This window comes from Aptenodytes forsteri, unplaced genomic scaffold (genome assembly GCF_000699145.1).
Source record: "Aptenodytes forsteri isolate BGI_AS27 unplaced genomic scaffold, ASM69914v1 Scaffold282, whole genome shotgun sequence".
Taxonomy (NCBI): domain Eukaryota; kingdom Metazoa; phylum Chordata; class Aves; order Sphenisciformes; family Spheniscidae; genus Aptenodytes; species Aptenodytes forsteri.
Window position 1 is genome coordinate 2,487,634 of NW_008794089.1, and position 14,220 is coordinate 2,501,853.

Below are 14,220 nucleotides of genomic sequence, written 5' to 3' on the forward strand. Positions count from 1 at the left end.
GGTTCGGGGGGCCGAGCGAGGCTCCCCTTGGAGCGAGGCCGCTGGCCCGTGCTGCGTGTCCCGAGGCGGGGGGAGCTGGGGCAGGCAGGGTGGCCCGGCCTCGGCCGCAGTGGTAAAGAGGGGAGTCTCAGGGGCGCTTCAGCAGGGAGACGTGAGAGGGTCTGATAGGAGGGAGCCTCGCGTCAGGGGTCCGTACTGATTAATGACCGCAGGTCCCTCTAGCCTGGTGTCCTGCTTGGCGCGGCAACGCTGGCAGATGCTTGTTTTGTGAATAAAACTAGGCCGTGTTATCTCTGTCAGTGCTCACCAAGCCTGCACCAGCTTCTGGCTTGGGGATTTCTTGAAACGGGTGACTTCTGTCCAGTTAGAAGTCTTCAATAGTTTTCTCAGAAACGTAACAGGACATAAGCCGAAAGCAAGCGGTGATGGAGCTGTTGTTTTCCTCTTCTATGCTGAAAGGCATAGTTTTTCATATTTTGTGCAGGCGGCGGTAGGTCATCATGTTTATATATTGACACAGTGTCTTTATTTTCTGTGAAGTGGAAGTATCTTTTGAAGTCAAGTTAGGTTGGAATATGACAAATTTTAAGTTATCTTAAGTCTTTACAAATTTTGTATTGCTGCTTCTACTTCTGTAATTAAAAAATTCTCTCTTTCAGTACCTACGTGGCACCACCAATACTAAATCCATTCATCTTTGCAGGTAATCATGGATCAGGTAATGCAGTTCGTGGAACCCAGCCGTCAGTTTGTAAAAGACTCCATACGACTTGTTAAAAGATGCACCAAGCCTGACAGGAAAGGTAAAGCACACAGTAAAACAGAACACAGTCCTTATTTCATCTTATACTTTACCGTGTATCTTCCCATACGTGACTTGATTTATTTGTCGTGAATGGTTCTCAGCTTCCAATATGAGATTTAAACTTGAGCAGTTGTCCAGTTGTTAATGGGTTTATGGTTCTGGATATAATAAACTTGAATGTGTCCTTTTCTGGTATGTACTCAGTCAGGTGTGTGAGAGCGCTACTAAAACTCACCTTATGAAATAGGCTAGGTAGCTGAAATCAGCCATTTTGAGACAGGCAAGTAATAGTTTTCATGTATTAGGTAAACTGATCTGAGAAGAACTTGTTTGCGCTTTGAAAAGACAAATGCACCGGTCAGGTTTGTCTGATTGCAGTCAACTTGGGGGAAGTGCTGGAGGAAACTGCTTGTTACGTGACCTTGGAGGAAACGCTTCATTTTAGGAGACTGGAAAGGAGCTAGGATTGCTTTCTGCGGTGCCCATTCAGTACTTCACACTTGTCAGTGACTGCCTGATTGGGACAGGAACTTTGTTTCTGGATGTATAGAAGAGAAGATTTTTGGACTTTCTCAAAGGCATTAGAGAGAAGCTGTAACTATAACCAGAATGTAACTGGTTGCCCTTAATGGTAGTAGTTACGATGCTTTATTCACATGCTCAGGATGAAGTTTACTGACATCTTCCTGTGACAACCATAAATGCAGCTTTTCCATTTTTGATACTGTATTGGGAATTATTTTCAGGGCTTGTAAGAGGTATAAAGGAAAGATAATGGAATAAATGTTCCATGAATTGTTATGAACCGTGTGTATTTCCGATTCTGCTTACTATTTAAAATCGTTGCGATCGGCAATGCTTTGTGGAAAGCAGCATCTTCTCGCTTAAAATCTCACGTGTCTTCTGAAAAAGAGGATTTGTTTCTCAACGTCAATGCAGTTTGCTTTTGAACTGCTTCCTGTGTTAACATTACCATTTTCTAAAGAGAGCTCGCTCTCCTTTGGTCACTGTAGTGCACATCTCCTCTATGCCATACTCGAGGTTTCCTAGACTAAAATTTTTTTGGTTTTGCAGAGTTCCAGAAGATTGCCATGGCAACAGCAATAGGCTTTGCGATAATGGGATTTATTGGTTTCTTTGTCAAATTGATCCATATCCCAATCAACAATATCATTGTGTAAGTAAATATGAACCTTCAATTTCACTACATTTTACCTTCATTTGTACCTGTTCAGTTTTAAATAGAGGATGTTAGCGAGCCCTACAGGATCCGCGTTGCTTTAGTATCTGTGCATTTCACATGTTAGTGTAATATGACAGGTATTACTTGATTCAAAGGACCTGATCAGGAAGTAGATCGTTAATTTAGCATGCTGCAAAATATTAGATCCATAGTTCTTCAGGGTTTTTTTGAGTATTCTGCTTCAAAACTGAACGTCAAATATTTTGATTTCCAGTTCCTCAGCGTGTGTTTATCCATAGAACGTTTACCTTATTTGGATCTTACATACCCTTACTGTTTCCAGTTTATAATTTGGGTATCCAAAGTAAATGCATGGATGTTAAGGTGGAGAAAACTGAGTGATTGTGCTGGAAGGTGACAGGGCACAGAACAAAGTTGGTCTTGTTTCATTTACTGAGTGCTAGATACGTTTGAAACTGTTTTACGTGTAACTGCATTCTGTAAAATACCTTTTGGAATGAACGTTGCAGCATGAAAAATTTGACCCTTAAGTTGACCGGCAGCCGTGGTACTGATGTATTAACACCACCAATTAAAACTCCTCAGATTCTCCAGAACTGATGTAATCCCTTTTCTAGCACTGGAACAGGTTAAATGCTATTCCATGACCATGTCATGAGGCTTGCTTATACCTGTAAGAGTGGTCCTCTAGGCAAGGAGAAATGTTTTAAAATAGGAGATAAGCTGTAAAGGTAGTAATGTTTGTCCTAACAAGGCAATGGTGGGAGGATAAATTAGACTTCAGATGGGATCACTTGATCACACTTGATTAGTTGAAACTGATTACTTTGTTCTCTCAACAGAGGCGGCTGAATGTTCATCATGAAGAACAAGACATTGTGACACTTGCTGCAAAGATTTCACAGCTTTGTAACTTGTTTGCTATTAAACAAGCTCAGTTTGGGTTTTCAAACATTCCTGTCATCCTACTCCTCTTTTAAAGTTTATGCGATCATACCTGTATACATTATAGGCTTTTTTTTTTTTTTAGTACAAGTAGAGTGGTTTGTTTGTTTGTTTTGTTACTTCTTTCAACCATAATAGAATCATTCGGGTAGGAAGGATGCTCAACCTGGGTCAGTGTTGCGTTCTGACGAGGTCGCTTACGGCTTTGTCCGGCCGGGTGTGAAAACCTCGCAGGGTGACAACTGTACAGCCTCTCTTCAGAAGCTGTCCCAATGCTTAATTTACTGCTTAGTAAACAGCATTGTTCCAGCAAAAGTATGCAGGAAGAAAACACCATTACTGTATCCTCTCAAGTGGTGATTTAAAGGTCTATCAACTGAAATTCTTGTCACTAATTTCTGGAATCGCCATCATTACCCCTAATTCCTTTCTGCATTTGGAAGTCCTGTTAGGTTATAGTATGTACTTGACTGGAAAAAAACTCCATCAAATAAAGAACTTGCATTGCCAATCCTTGTTCTGATGGCACAATTAAGAAAGCCAAACTTAGCTGGTTACTAAGATGTACAGTTTGTGGTTAATTTAGTTGTCGGAGATACTAAGCAGTCCTTCAGCGAATCAACAACTTGTTCGCACTGTTGGGTAGGACATACACCCATTTTGGATACTGGTTCTGTAAGGCAACTGCACATAGAATTATAAAGGCGTCTGCGTTTGCTGACCTGGAAGTTTCCATTATTAAATGATTGGATATTTTGATTTTAAAAACTAAGCCTGCAAAAACTCTGGTAGATGCAATGCTCTTCCTCTTCAGATTGAAATGAAGAAATTTATATTTCACTCCAAAAAGCTTATTGTAAGCATTTGCTATTTGCAGAAGTTACAATGCTACTTCTATTACAGACTTTAAAAGCACTTAATACTGGGAAGTCTGATATTGGTATTACGGCAAAACTGAAGCTTCTTCAGTACGCAGACTTGCTTCCTAAGCAGAAAAGTTCAATTATTCCTCTTCTCGAGAAATCTTCACCAGCACCTACATATGTTACAAACCAGGACAGCAAAATGAGGTTAACTACTCTTAGTGTTACCACCTTTTAATATAGTTACACTATGTGCAAGCGTCTACTGTATTTCCTTTTGGCAAAAGGGGAAAAAATAGTTCAGTATTGGAATAAAATACTCTGTAAGAATCGTCTGAACTAAGCAGATAAGCAGTAGCAGTTTCTTTACATTCACTTCTGTTTGTGATTGCATTGGGTGGCAGCTCATGTGTCTTCTGATTAAGTAGTGTGAGGTACCAGAATGAAGTACTCGATTATTGCTACTAATCTTGATTTGATCTCAACTGACTTTTATTTCAGACTTGTTTTCCATTCAGTACATAAAATCAGTGCCTGCTTACATCTTTCGGAACAGCTTTACTGTCTTAATTCAGTGAAATTTTGCAGTAATTTGAGTTCCGTCAGATCAGAAAAGGCAGCTGTAGCTCATCTTATCTTTTGATAGCCATTGTCCACAGCAAAGGCTTGTCTGTCTCGATGGTCACAATCCTGGAGTCGTCATAGGTATTGGAAGTACTGACCAGCGTTCCAAACTTCAGCACCTGGTTAGCTGCCAAAAAAAATAAGTAAAAGACTTAGTGGTACTCTTGAAAAAAATGCATTGATGTGCATTTATTGTTGTGAAGATTGCTGCTCCTGCAAAGAAGGAATAAAACAGCTGAGTAAATCTAACCCAGATAGATAAAGAACATCTAAAATAGCTATGTTAAATATTAATTACAAGGCTTGTATGAGACTATCCGATGACCTGTAGAGGGAATAAATTAATACTTAATCCCCAAATTAGCATTTTGAGTTTACGGCAGATTATTACAAAAGCAGGTTGTTGAATGTTCCCCAGAGTTTCACATCTGGAAATTTCTATTTCATTAGCATCAGCTCAAGTACCAGCGTTGGACAAGGTATTTAAAGTAAAACGAGGCAGAGGATCTTACTGTAGTTCCAAACATGGAATTTGCTTTAGCTCAGCAGCAAGCCTATAATCTCTTAAAATGTGAACAGTTCTCGAGCAAAGGCCAGCAGTTAAAAGTGGGCCAGCAGCTAAAAGTGGTGGTGGTTAACAATTTTTGCTTTGAAGTGACTTGTATCTTTTCTTCCATTGCATGCCTAGTGAGGTAGGTGTCCACGTGCATTAGAAACCAAGTGGCATTACTCTAACAAATAGCTAATGTCCATTTTAGGAGAGTTTAACACAGCTAACAGTGCAGTTGTAATGATAATTTTGAAATATCCGTGAAGTTTTAAGCAACCGTTCTGTATTGTTTTAGCTGACATGTTTTAAGGGTTACATAGACTTCCTACAAGCTGAGACCAAAGATACAAGCTGCCCCCAAACCAAAAAATGCAGTTTAACTTTTATCTTGCCATTTCCTCCCTTTTGGAGGCAGCATTGCTTGCATTTTGCAAACATACGAACTTCCCCAAAGGCACTCTAAGACTAGTCAGTTCTGTATTAGTCCTTGTTCACGTAAAGGTTCAGAGTAAGAACGCTAAGACTATCCTTTGTTTTAGTCTGTAAAATAAGCCAAATGACAGCTCTTACTGACTGGCACCACAGTTACATTTCCGTGGAGGATACAATGAGAGCTGCAGCTGGGGAGAATGGTTGAGGCAGATCAGCAAGTCTGTGTGGCCTGTGAGAGTTGCCAAATCGTGCATTAATACTGAAGGAGGAATCCTCTGGATTTGCTGTCAAGTGGCCCACTGTGAATGGAGATCTCCCTGTGATCAAGAGGTGTGCAAAATAACATAATAAGCTCTATTTTGTGATTTGCACAGGAGACAAATACTCCAATTGTGGATGTGAACATGGGCTATAGTAAATGGGTGTAGTAATGTATTATTACAATGCATGTTACACTGTCTACCCATTGCTGGAACCTGCACAGGAGGAATTGATCTTGCCAGGCTGGATGGCTTGAAAATAAGAGTCTGACAAAAGGCAGGACATACAATGTGGTTCAGTGTCTCTTCTGCCAAATCTGTCCTTGCTGCTACTTGTTCCTGCTCCCACCCTTGTTATTAGCCTGAAATGAACTGCAGAAAAGGTTTCAGCTGCTAGCTGTATTTGGTTGGAATGAGGGAGTAACACCCGAGTTTCACTACTGCTTTAAACTGAAGAGTCCTGCCATTTGAATCTCTCAGGAGTTTGAAGCATAACTGCAATGCAGTGCTGAAGTTCAGCTGGGGGGGGAAGTACTAGATCAATTATGTACCTAAAATAAAGGTGCTAGATTTTATCAGGATGATTTTGGACACACAATAGTGCTAGGCAGGCTCCTAGACAAATGCCAGGATGAATGAGTTTTGGTGTTTGCCTTTGGAAGAGACAGCAGAGGCTGATGGGGTTATGCCTTGCAGAAGCTGATGCACTGGACTGAGTTGCCAGAGAACCCAGATTTCACCCTTCGCAGATAAACAGGTCGTTTAATGAAGATGAGGTAACACATGGGCAGAGTTCCCTGTGTAAAAAATACTCCCAAAATACCTTGTTAAGTGTTATGATCAAGTTATAAATGTTTCCAGTCGGTTTTAAGTAGGAAAGAACCTTAAATAGTTTAAAATACTTGTTGACGCACAGATTATCCATTTTTTTGTTACTATATATTGAAGCTTGAAGGGAGGGGGGGGAGGAAGAACTTTGTGGATCAACTCTTCTGTATAAACCCACTCATTTAGTATCATTGCTTCTTGCCCAAGACTGTCAGAATAATTCTGAATGTTTCAGCTTTGCATATGAAATAAAGGCTCTGCAGACGGCAAGAATTAAGAACAACATGGCAGCTTAATGAAGCAAAATCTAAAGCAGTATTTCTTCATGCATAAAATTAAGTGAAAATCTTGCCCTTTTTTTTTTTCTTTAAATAAAAAGTTCTTGCCCACTAGATGGAGCCTTTTATCTTTCTCTATCAGATTTTCTTCTCTGCAAGGATCACAGTTTGAAGTGCTGAAGTGAAAAAAATTCAAAAACAGTGCTGCTGATTCACGTGGCTCAAAATGGACCAATTTGAAGTACTCACTTTCACAACCAGCCAATATTTCAGCTAACAATTAAAAATGCATGCCTTCCATTCAATAAATGAACAGTAATTAATGTGAAAAACTAGGTTTAAGCCAGTAAAGGAAATAAGAGGATGTACATACCTACTGCTTCTAGGAAAACTTCCTGCTGCGTCATGCATTATGATGTGAAGTTTACAAGGTCAAAGAAGTGGGAAGTTTTACCAGTTCATACCTGATCCATTCCCTTTTTTTAAATGGCTTTCAGTCTTACTTGTTAACTTCCCTGCCTTGGGAAAAAACCTATAAAAAAAAAACCCAACCCATTCTTGCTATTGAGATTATTTTTCTGAAGTGCATTCCAAAGAAAACAACCTTTTTATTTTCTAATATTTAGTATTTATAGTTTTGATGGGTACCAAAAATGATTTTAAGAAAGGATTTCATGTTGTGATTTTTGAAAAAAAAAATCTAAATCTCAAAAACCCTGGGATTTTTAGAATTCTCTAATGAAAAGAAATTTTATTTTGGACCACTGAAAATTTTCTTGTAGACAAATAGTAGTCTTTTGCTTTTCATGAGAACCTTCAAGAGCTGATTTGGATAAAACCAGAAGTGATTAACTGAAAACAACACCCCCCCCCTTCCTGCAGTGTTAGACATTTTTTCCCCTGAAGTTTTGCTTAGTGCTTTGGTTCCAGTCGAACTGCGTTTATTGGTAATAGACTGTTGATGAGAAAAATACTCTACCCAGGTCCCTCAGTGTAGCTATACTATTTTTCATTACTCTCCATCTATAAAGTCAGCTTGTCTCAGTGGCACTGAGCCTAGGTGGCCTGGCCTCCAAGGAAACCAGTGGGGGTCATGAGTGGTTACACAAGAAGGTAACTACGTAGTAGTTCTGCGGTGTGGTTTTGAAGTCTGACAACTCTGGACTTCAGAACTAAAAGCAAATGCTATTCCTGCCTTTTGGAAAAAAAAAAACCCAAACCAAACCAAAAACCAAACAACAAAATCTATTATAAGCCAGGTTTTTATGGTGCGCCCTATGTTCTCATCAGTAATGGAAGATTCTCATTTCTGTCTGATGGATTGCAATATATCACTAATTCATACCTAACCATGGTCATGGGCAGGGCTTATTTTGACATGGTAGTGGAGGGACGTTTTTCTAGCAGTTTTTATTTTATATAGCAGGTAGTTGAATCTGCCATGGTTTTAGAATGTTGGAAATAATTTAGAGAAGAAATCTGAGGGCTCATAGGTGAGCTTCCCAAAGGAGCATAATCACAAAGATCATTATTTCTTAGACATCCCTTTTGCTGACCAAATTATATGACAAAGGACCTTTGTCCTATAATTGTCCCAAAGGACATTAGCCCTGAGACTGCCCACTTCCACTATTTTATTGCTTATCTTTTGATACTTTTTTTTTTTTTTTTAAATACACAATTCTGAAGATGCCATGTGGAAAATGTTAATCTCAGACATAAGATTTTGAAAGTTGATGAATCTTACGGTTGCCAGAACAACATTTGGAAATGTGAACCAAATGCACCCTAAGTAATCAAGCTATATAAAAAACCAACCAACAAACCAACCAACAAAGCCCAAACCTAAAACTGTCTTTTAAAAACTCTTATCATATTTATACCTCTACCATGGTTGGGAGCTTTATTTTTTAGTTGGTAGTGCTGAAAGTGAGACCTAAGCCTTGCTTGCAACATCTTCACCATTGCGCTGCAGGCTTTCAGCCTGGAAACTGAACAAATAGCGTGGACTCTAATTATAATAGATTGGGTCTTGTTAGGCACTGCAAAATCACTAACTCTCAATATCAGGTTACTCAATAACTGTATTCATGATGTAGTAGACTTACAAACATTATTCCTACAACTTCATTGTACTATTTAAGACACATATACAAAGTTTAGTCTAGCAGAAGAGAGCTTATATCAAGGTCTCATGTACATCTTATAAGTTGCGCTTAAGCAGGGTTTGAGGGAGGCACATACAGAGAAAAAATTTTTTCTTAAATATATCATATATGGCAAAAGCAAACGCTGTCATTAATGTGAAATACTTGATTGAACAAGCAGGCCCTCTGGTTATTCCTACATCTATACCAAAACCACAGCGGGATCTGGACAGCTGAGGCATTTAACTGCAGTATTTAATGGTCATGCTGGAAGAAGAGTTTATGAGGTGTGAGTCCCTCCTTACCAGAAGTAGATTTAGTGAAGGAAGTGATTTTAGTGTGAGAATGGCTGAACGGTAACGCCTCATGTCTTTATCCGAAGACATGTAGGCAAATGGAAGCCTTTTGGAAAGCCCTTGAATGCAGCAGCGTAGCACAAGGGTCCCCACTTCACGGGATTTCACCAGCAAGTCAGGGTCTGGCTACTGTGACCACAAATGACTGAGAACAAAACACCATCACGATAAGCACGTCCCACATAGATGTCGTGATATCTATACTATGCTTCCTTTTCTCAACTTGTCTCTCAAGTACTTCCTGCAATATGTAAAGTCACATCTTGCTGATTTCCGCACGTCCCGCATAGATATCTATACTATGCTTCCTTTTCTCAACTTGTCTCTCAATTACTTCCTGCAATATGTAGGAAGTCACATCTTGCTGATTTCCACCACTGAAAATAGAAATAGGTACAGGAATACAAGCAGATTGCCACTGCTGGCATGGATGTTTGGAATATCAATTAATTATTAATTAAAAGCCTTATTATAGTGAATGTAATCCTCTTCCCCCTAGGCGAATGTTGCATCAAAATGATAGAAAATCAAGATCAATAAGCTGAAACACAAGTTAAAGTGAAATACTGAATTACCATTTGGTATCCTATTACAGTTTATCTGGAGAGGATTTCCCTGAAGTTCTGTGTTAGGAGCAAAAATCTGCATTTAAATGGAGATGCATTAGTAACGCATGAGCTAGTACTTTGCAGGTCACCCTGTGTCTGCAGAACAGCAGCATTAATTTTGCTATTTAAAAATAAAAACGAAATAGTTTATAGCCTGATTTTCCTTTCATTCGTCCTAGTTTTACATTTGTGATTAGACTGACTTCATTGGAGTTAATCTTGATTTACACTGATGTATACAAAGGAAAAATTGGGTCCTTGATCTCTGTGCAGTGGGAACTGCAAAACTGGAAGTTGCAAATAACAGTAATTTACAATAAAACACGAACTATTTTCAAGACGGACACAACACAGAAATACCATAAAGGCTTGCCGAGTCTGCTGGGAGGGGACAGGCTAGCCCTGTCCCACAGATCCCCTCGGGGCCAAGGGGAGTTTTGAATAAGCAGAGATTGCATTGGGCAATTTTTATAACTATTGTAACTTTTGGTACCTGGTTTTGTGGCACAGCACAATGGTTTTGTAATCTCAACAGATTTGTACGAGCAGGCTCACGAAAGCATCGAGAGGCTACGGGGTGAAGGGGGCCCAGCAGGCAGGGCCAGATGGTTATTCCACCGGTTCAGATGCTGACAAAGACTCTGGGCAGGGGCTCTGGAGCACAGGCTGCCTGGCCTCACAGCGGTGGGAATTTAGGAGGTGACAACAAAAGCACTGGCTGTCAAGGCTTAACGATTTCATTTAAAAGGAGAGAAAAATACGTTAACAGAACTGTGTGTTCTACCCTGGATAGAAACCACCCATGTTGGGTGAGCCTTCAGAAATGCAAATGGATGTCAGAAGTTTTCACATTTATTTCCAGCACGCATTTTTTTCCACATATTTTTCCAGCTTTGTAATCATGGTGGTACTGTAAGAATAGCTTGAACTCCTCCTGTCACATCACCTGCTTGGTGGCAATTTAAAATGATAAGCTGATAAAAATGAGGCTAAGAAATAGAGCGCTTTCTATACTAACGTCTCTGCTGCTACTGCTGCTTCACCAAAATCAACAAGAATCATTAACTGCAGGAAGTTTCTACGGCGATTAGCAGCATTTTAGCACTACTAACAAGATGTGCTCCAGTGTTTGTTCAAAATCACTTTAGCTTCTTAATTAAAGTGGCCTAGAAAGTCTGACATGGAAACGGTATATACTATTTTCAGTAGTGCCTTTCCAGTCTAGATATGATAAAGCTGTACCAATGCTACAACAGTAGAAGTGATTTACCAAAAATGTAAGTACGAAGAAAGTCAGAAAACTAGCTGGTCTAGAGGATTGTTTTGCTAAGCTAAAGGCAAAGCCGGGCAATGAAGTAATTTAAAGAATTTAGTTTAGCCAGTAAGAAGCAGAGCGTTTACTTAATTTTTGATGCTTTCCAGTGAGTTTGTATAATGTTTATCAAACTACTTACAACTCTGAGGGGCTGTACAAGTGACAGGTACTATTAATAACAGTGTTAGAGCACTGAAGAAACAGCTGCAGAAATAAAATGTAGCTTCAGTTTGACAGTCACTACTGTGGAGATCTTGCATATAATCTAGACAAAATAACTTGTTGCTATTTTGGTCTGTCTCTACTTCGTGTTGTGAGATAAAAAATGCTATTCTCATGAGAAAAAGGGGCAAGAGTAATGCTGAGATGCATCAGCTAATGAATTGTCTTAGTTCTAAACTTAATACGGTTAAGACACCTCATAGCGCACATCATCCTATTATGCTGCCATGCTTTAGAGACGTTACTTAGTCACACAAAGCTGAGGATGGCAATCGGGTACAACACTGAAACCCAAGATTAGCTAAAAACAATGGCGTTCTGTCTTGGCATTTAGGTCTGAAGCTCTGGTTTGACATGACAGCAAAGAACCTAAAAATACTTGCTATTTTGAAAGCTGCTACACCGCCAAGTTTATACGATGCATCTAATAGTGAAATATACTGAATTTGTTAGAGAAAGCTATCCAAATGATCCTAGCAAATGACCACATGCAGTGCTGCAGAAAGGAGTGAAATTCCCCCTACATTCTTTGTGATTGGGCTGTTGGAGACAGGGAAGAAAGATGGGGGGAGAGGAACGAGAGGCAATCTTTTCCTGACCCAAATCTCAGGGCTAGTAGACTACATCCATGTACTCAGGCTTTGAACAACTTGGCACCAGAAAGCTTTTCAACACAACCAGATCCAGGACTGACCTTGATCAACATCTTGCCTCTAGCTACAGTCATTTTCCAGCACTTCATATAAAGATGAAAAAAACCCACCCTCTCACAGAAACCCATCTATCCTTCAATGGGTTTTTAAGTGTGGTATTAGTTAACCAGAACACATAGTTAATTATTTTTCTCTCCTATTCTTTGGAATCCTGATAAATCCTGTCACATTCAGTTTCATAAATTCACAAGAGGCAGTAAAAGAGGATTTTAACACACATGCATAATACAAGTCTTCCAGCTTCTCTATAGTACTGTTGTTCCTATCGTTTGCAAAAATGTGCAGATAAAGTGATTATTCCTGTAACACCCAAACTGGGCCTGTAGCTGAAATATGGGTATATGGATATTTGCTCAGTAAATACCTACACAGCTTGGGTTAAATGGGGATCTTGCTCATCCACTCCGTGGAGGAGAAGAGCAGCACTGCCATAAACGCTGCACAACGGTCTCAGCCAACCTCCTCTACTGCCTACCAGCGTGTAGGAAGAGTCCCCAGCGTCAAGTCTGCCATCAAATTTAGCACTGCTCTGCTTCCTTTCTCTGTGGTGGGGATGCAATTTTCCTAAGGGACTTGATCTAAAGCCAGTCCCTAGCCAGCCCTGAAAAACAAATTTAAGCATGCTAGCTTCTCCTGCTTATCACTGCTGCCAGCACTAGCTCAGCTCCATATCCAGAGTCCTGTTCTGCTGCACAAGTTGCTCTGTCACTGGGCTACAGTGCCAAAATTAAATTAAATATAATTTGACAAAGCTCTGTAAAGCTTTGTAAAGCTCTGTAAAGGCTCAGTCCTTAACTCCAGCTTCTGCTGCGTTTTGTAGGGGCAGGAAGCAGAGCAGCCAAACTGTAGCAGGCTGGAACCAGTATTTGTGGCAGAACAAAGGTGGCTGTACACAACGTGCAATGTTACAATAGTGAAGATCAAAGCAGATCTTCTGAACTCTGGGAGGGGTTCAACTTATTGCAGATTTAAACCCTTCCCCCCCAAGTCCAGCCCCCACCAGAACTGACCCAGTCCGTGGCTGCTCCGTTCAGACTCCTGGGTGGCCCCCAGGAGCCACATACGTGCCACGGACTCTCTTGACCAGCAGTTGCAGAGTTTCTTGCTCCCAGACCTCATGTCAATCAAGTTGCCAGACCAGACAGACTATTAAACTGTGCCAGAATAGTGGACCTGGTGCTCAAAGAGCTCCTCTGACCACAAGGAAGCGAACAGTTGCTTTCACCTCTGAGCACTGATCAGGGTGCAAAAAAAAGATGATACCTTCTGGGTGCCCTGTCACACTGAATCCCGGGACAGCTGGTTGCACAGTGGCTTGCAGAGGGCAAGGACATCCCCAGCCTTGAATGCAAGCAGCAGCCCCTCTTAGCTACTAGCACTTTATTACAAATAACCAACTTCGATGAAATTAAATCCCTGACAAATAATTTTATTATGCAAGCTTTAATAGCGAACGGCACCACTTCCTAAAAGAGTTTTATGGAAATATGATATTACATTTACATGGAAAAATGAAAAGAACAGACTAGAATATTCATCCTTATGCACAAAAGGCATCATCAATAAAGCAGCTGTGCTTTTGTCTAAAACATTTCTATGGAAGTGGGTAATTATTATTTAAAAAACCCACACTGATCTGCTCCTGACAGCCCACAAAGTACATGTTCATCTACTTGCTCTCCCTGACAGCTGATCTATTCTGAGTACAGGTGACTAACTAATAAAGTCTATTATACTTCTAATAGAAAAGTAATTCCATTTATCTTTACCCTTCCTAGCAGCACTGCTTCCTTTCACTGAGTTGGGGTGGGATACTGTAACAGGTTTCTAAAACGTGGTTATTTTCACCCCTACAATTGCTGTGCATTACTTAGAATTTTAGATTGCTCTGCTTTCTTCAGGAAAAACAATTAGACACAGATAGTATCACCCCGAGGATGAAGCAAAAGCAATTATTTCTGTTACAAAATGTCCCTCTAGATGTGAACAACTAAGCTTTTTGATTTGTAATTTTATTACTTTGTCTTTCTGTTAACAAATAATTAATATGATTACTAACACCCTATGTAC

The 14,220-nt window shown here is 40.0% G+C and overlaps 2 protein-coding genes across 2 annotated transcripts in view; one reads left to right on the top strand and one right to left on the bottom strand.

Annotated features, from left to right (window-relative positions):
• The first annotated feature begins 682 nt into the window (after positions 1-682).
• Positions 683-2,963, top strand: SEC61G (Sec61 translocon gamma subunit). The gene is made up of 3 exons (XM_019470918.1): positions 683-803; positions 1,880-1,982; positions 2,852-2,963. Exons 1-3 carry the CDS (start codon positions 710-712, stop codon positions 2,859-2,861), a joined length of 207 nt encoding a protein of 68 aa, XP_019326463.1. The 5' UTR covers positions 683-709; the 3' UTR covers positions 2,862-2,963.
• TPK1 (thiamin pyrophosphokinase 1) overlaps positions 2,932-14,220 on the bottom strand; it is a 220,759-nt gene continuing 209,470 nt past the window's right edge. The window contains exon 8 of the mRNA XM_019470914.1: positions 2,932-4,568. Coding sequence (XP_019326459.1) covers positions 4,450-4,568 — 119 coding nt within the window. The 3' untranslated portion in view covers positions 2,932-4,449. The remainder of the gene's footprint in view (positions 4,569-14,220) is intronic.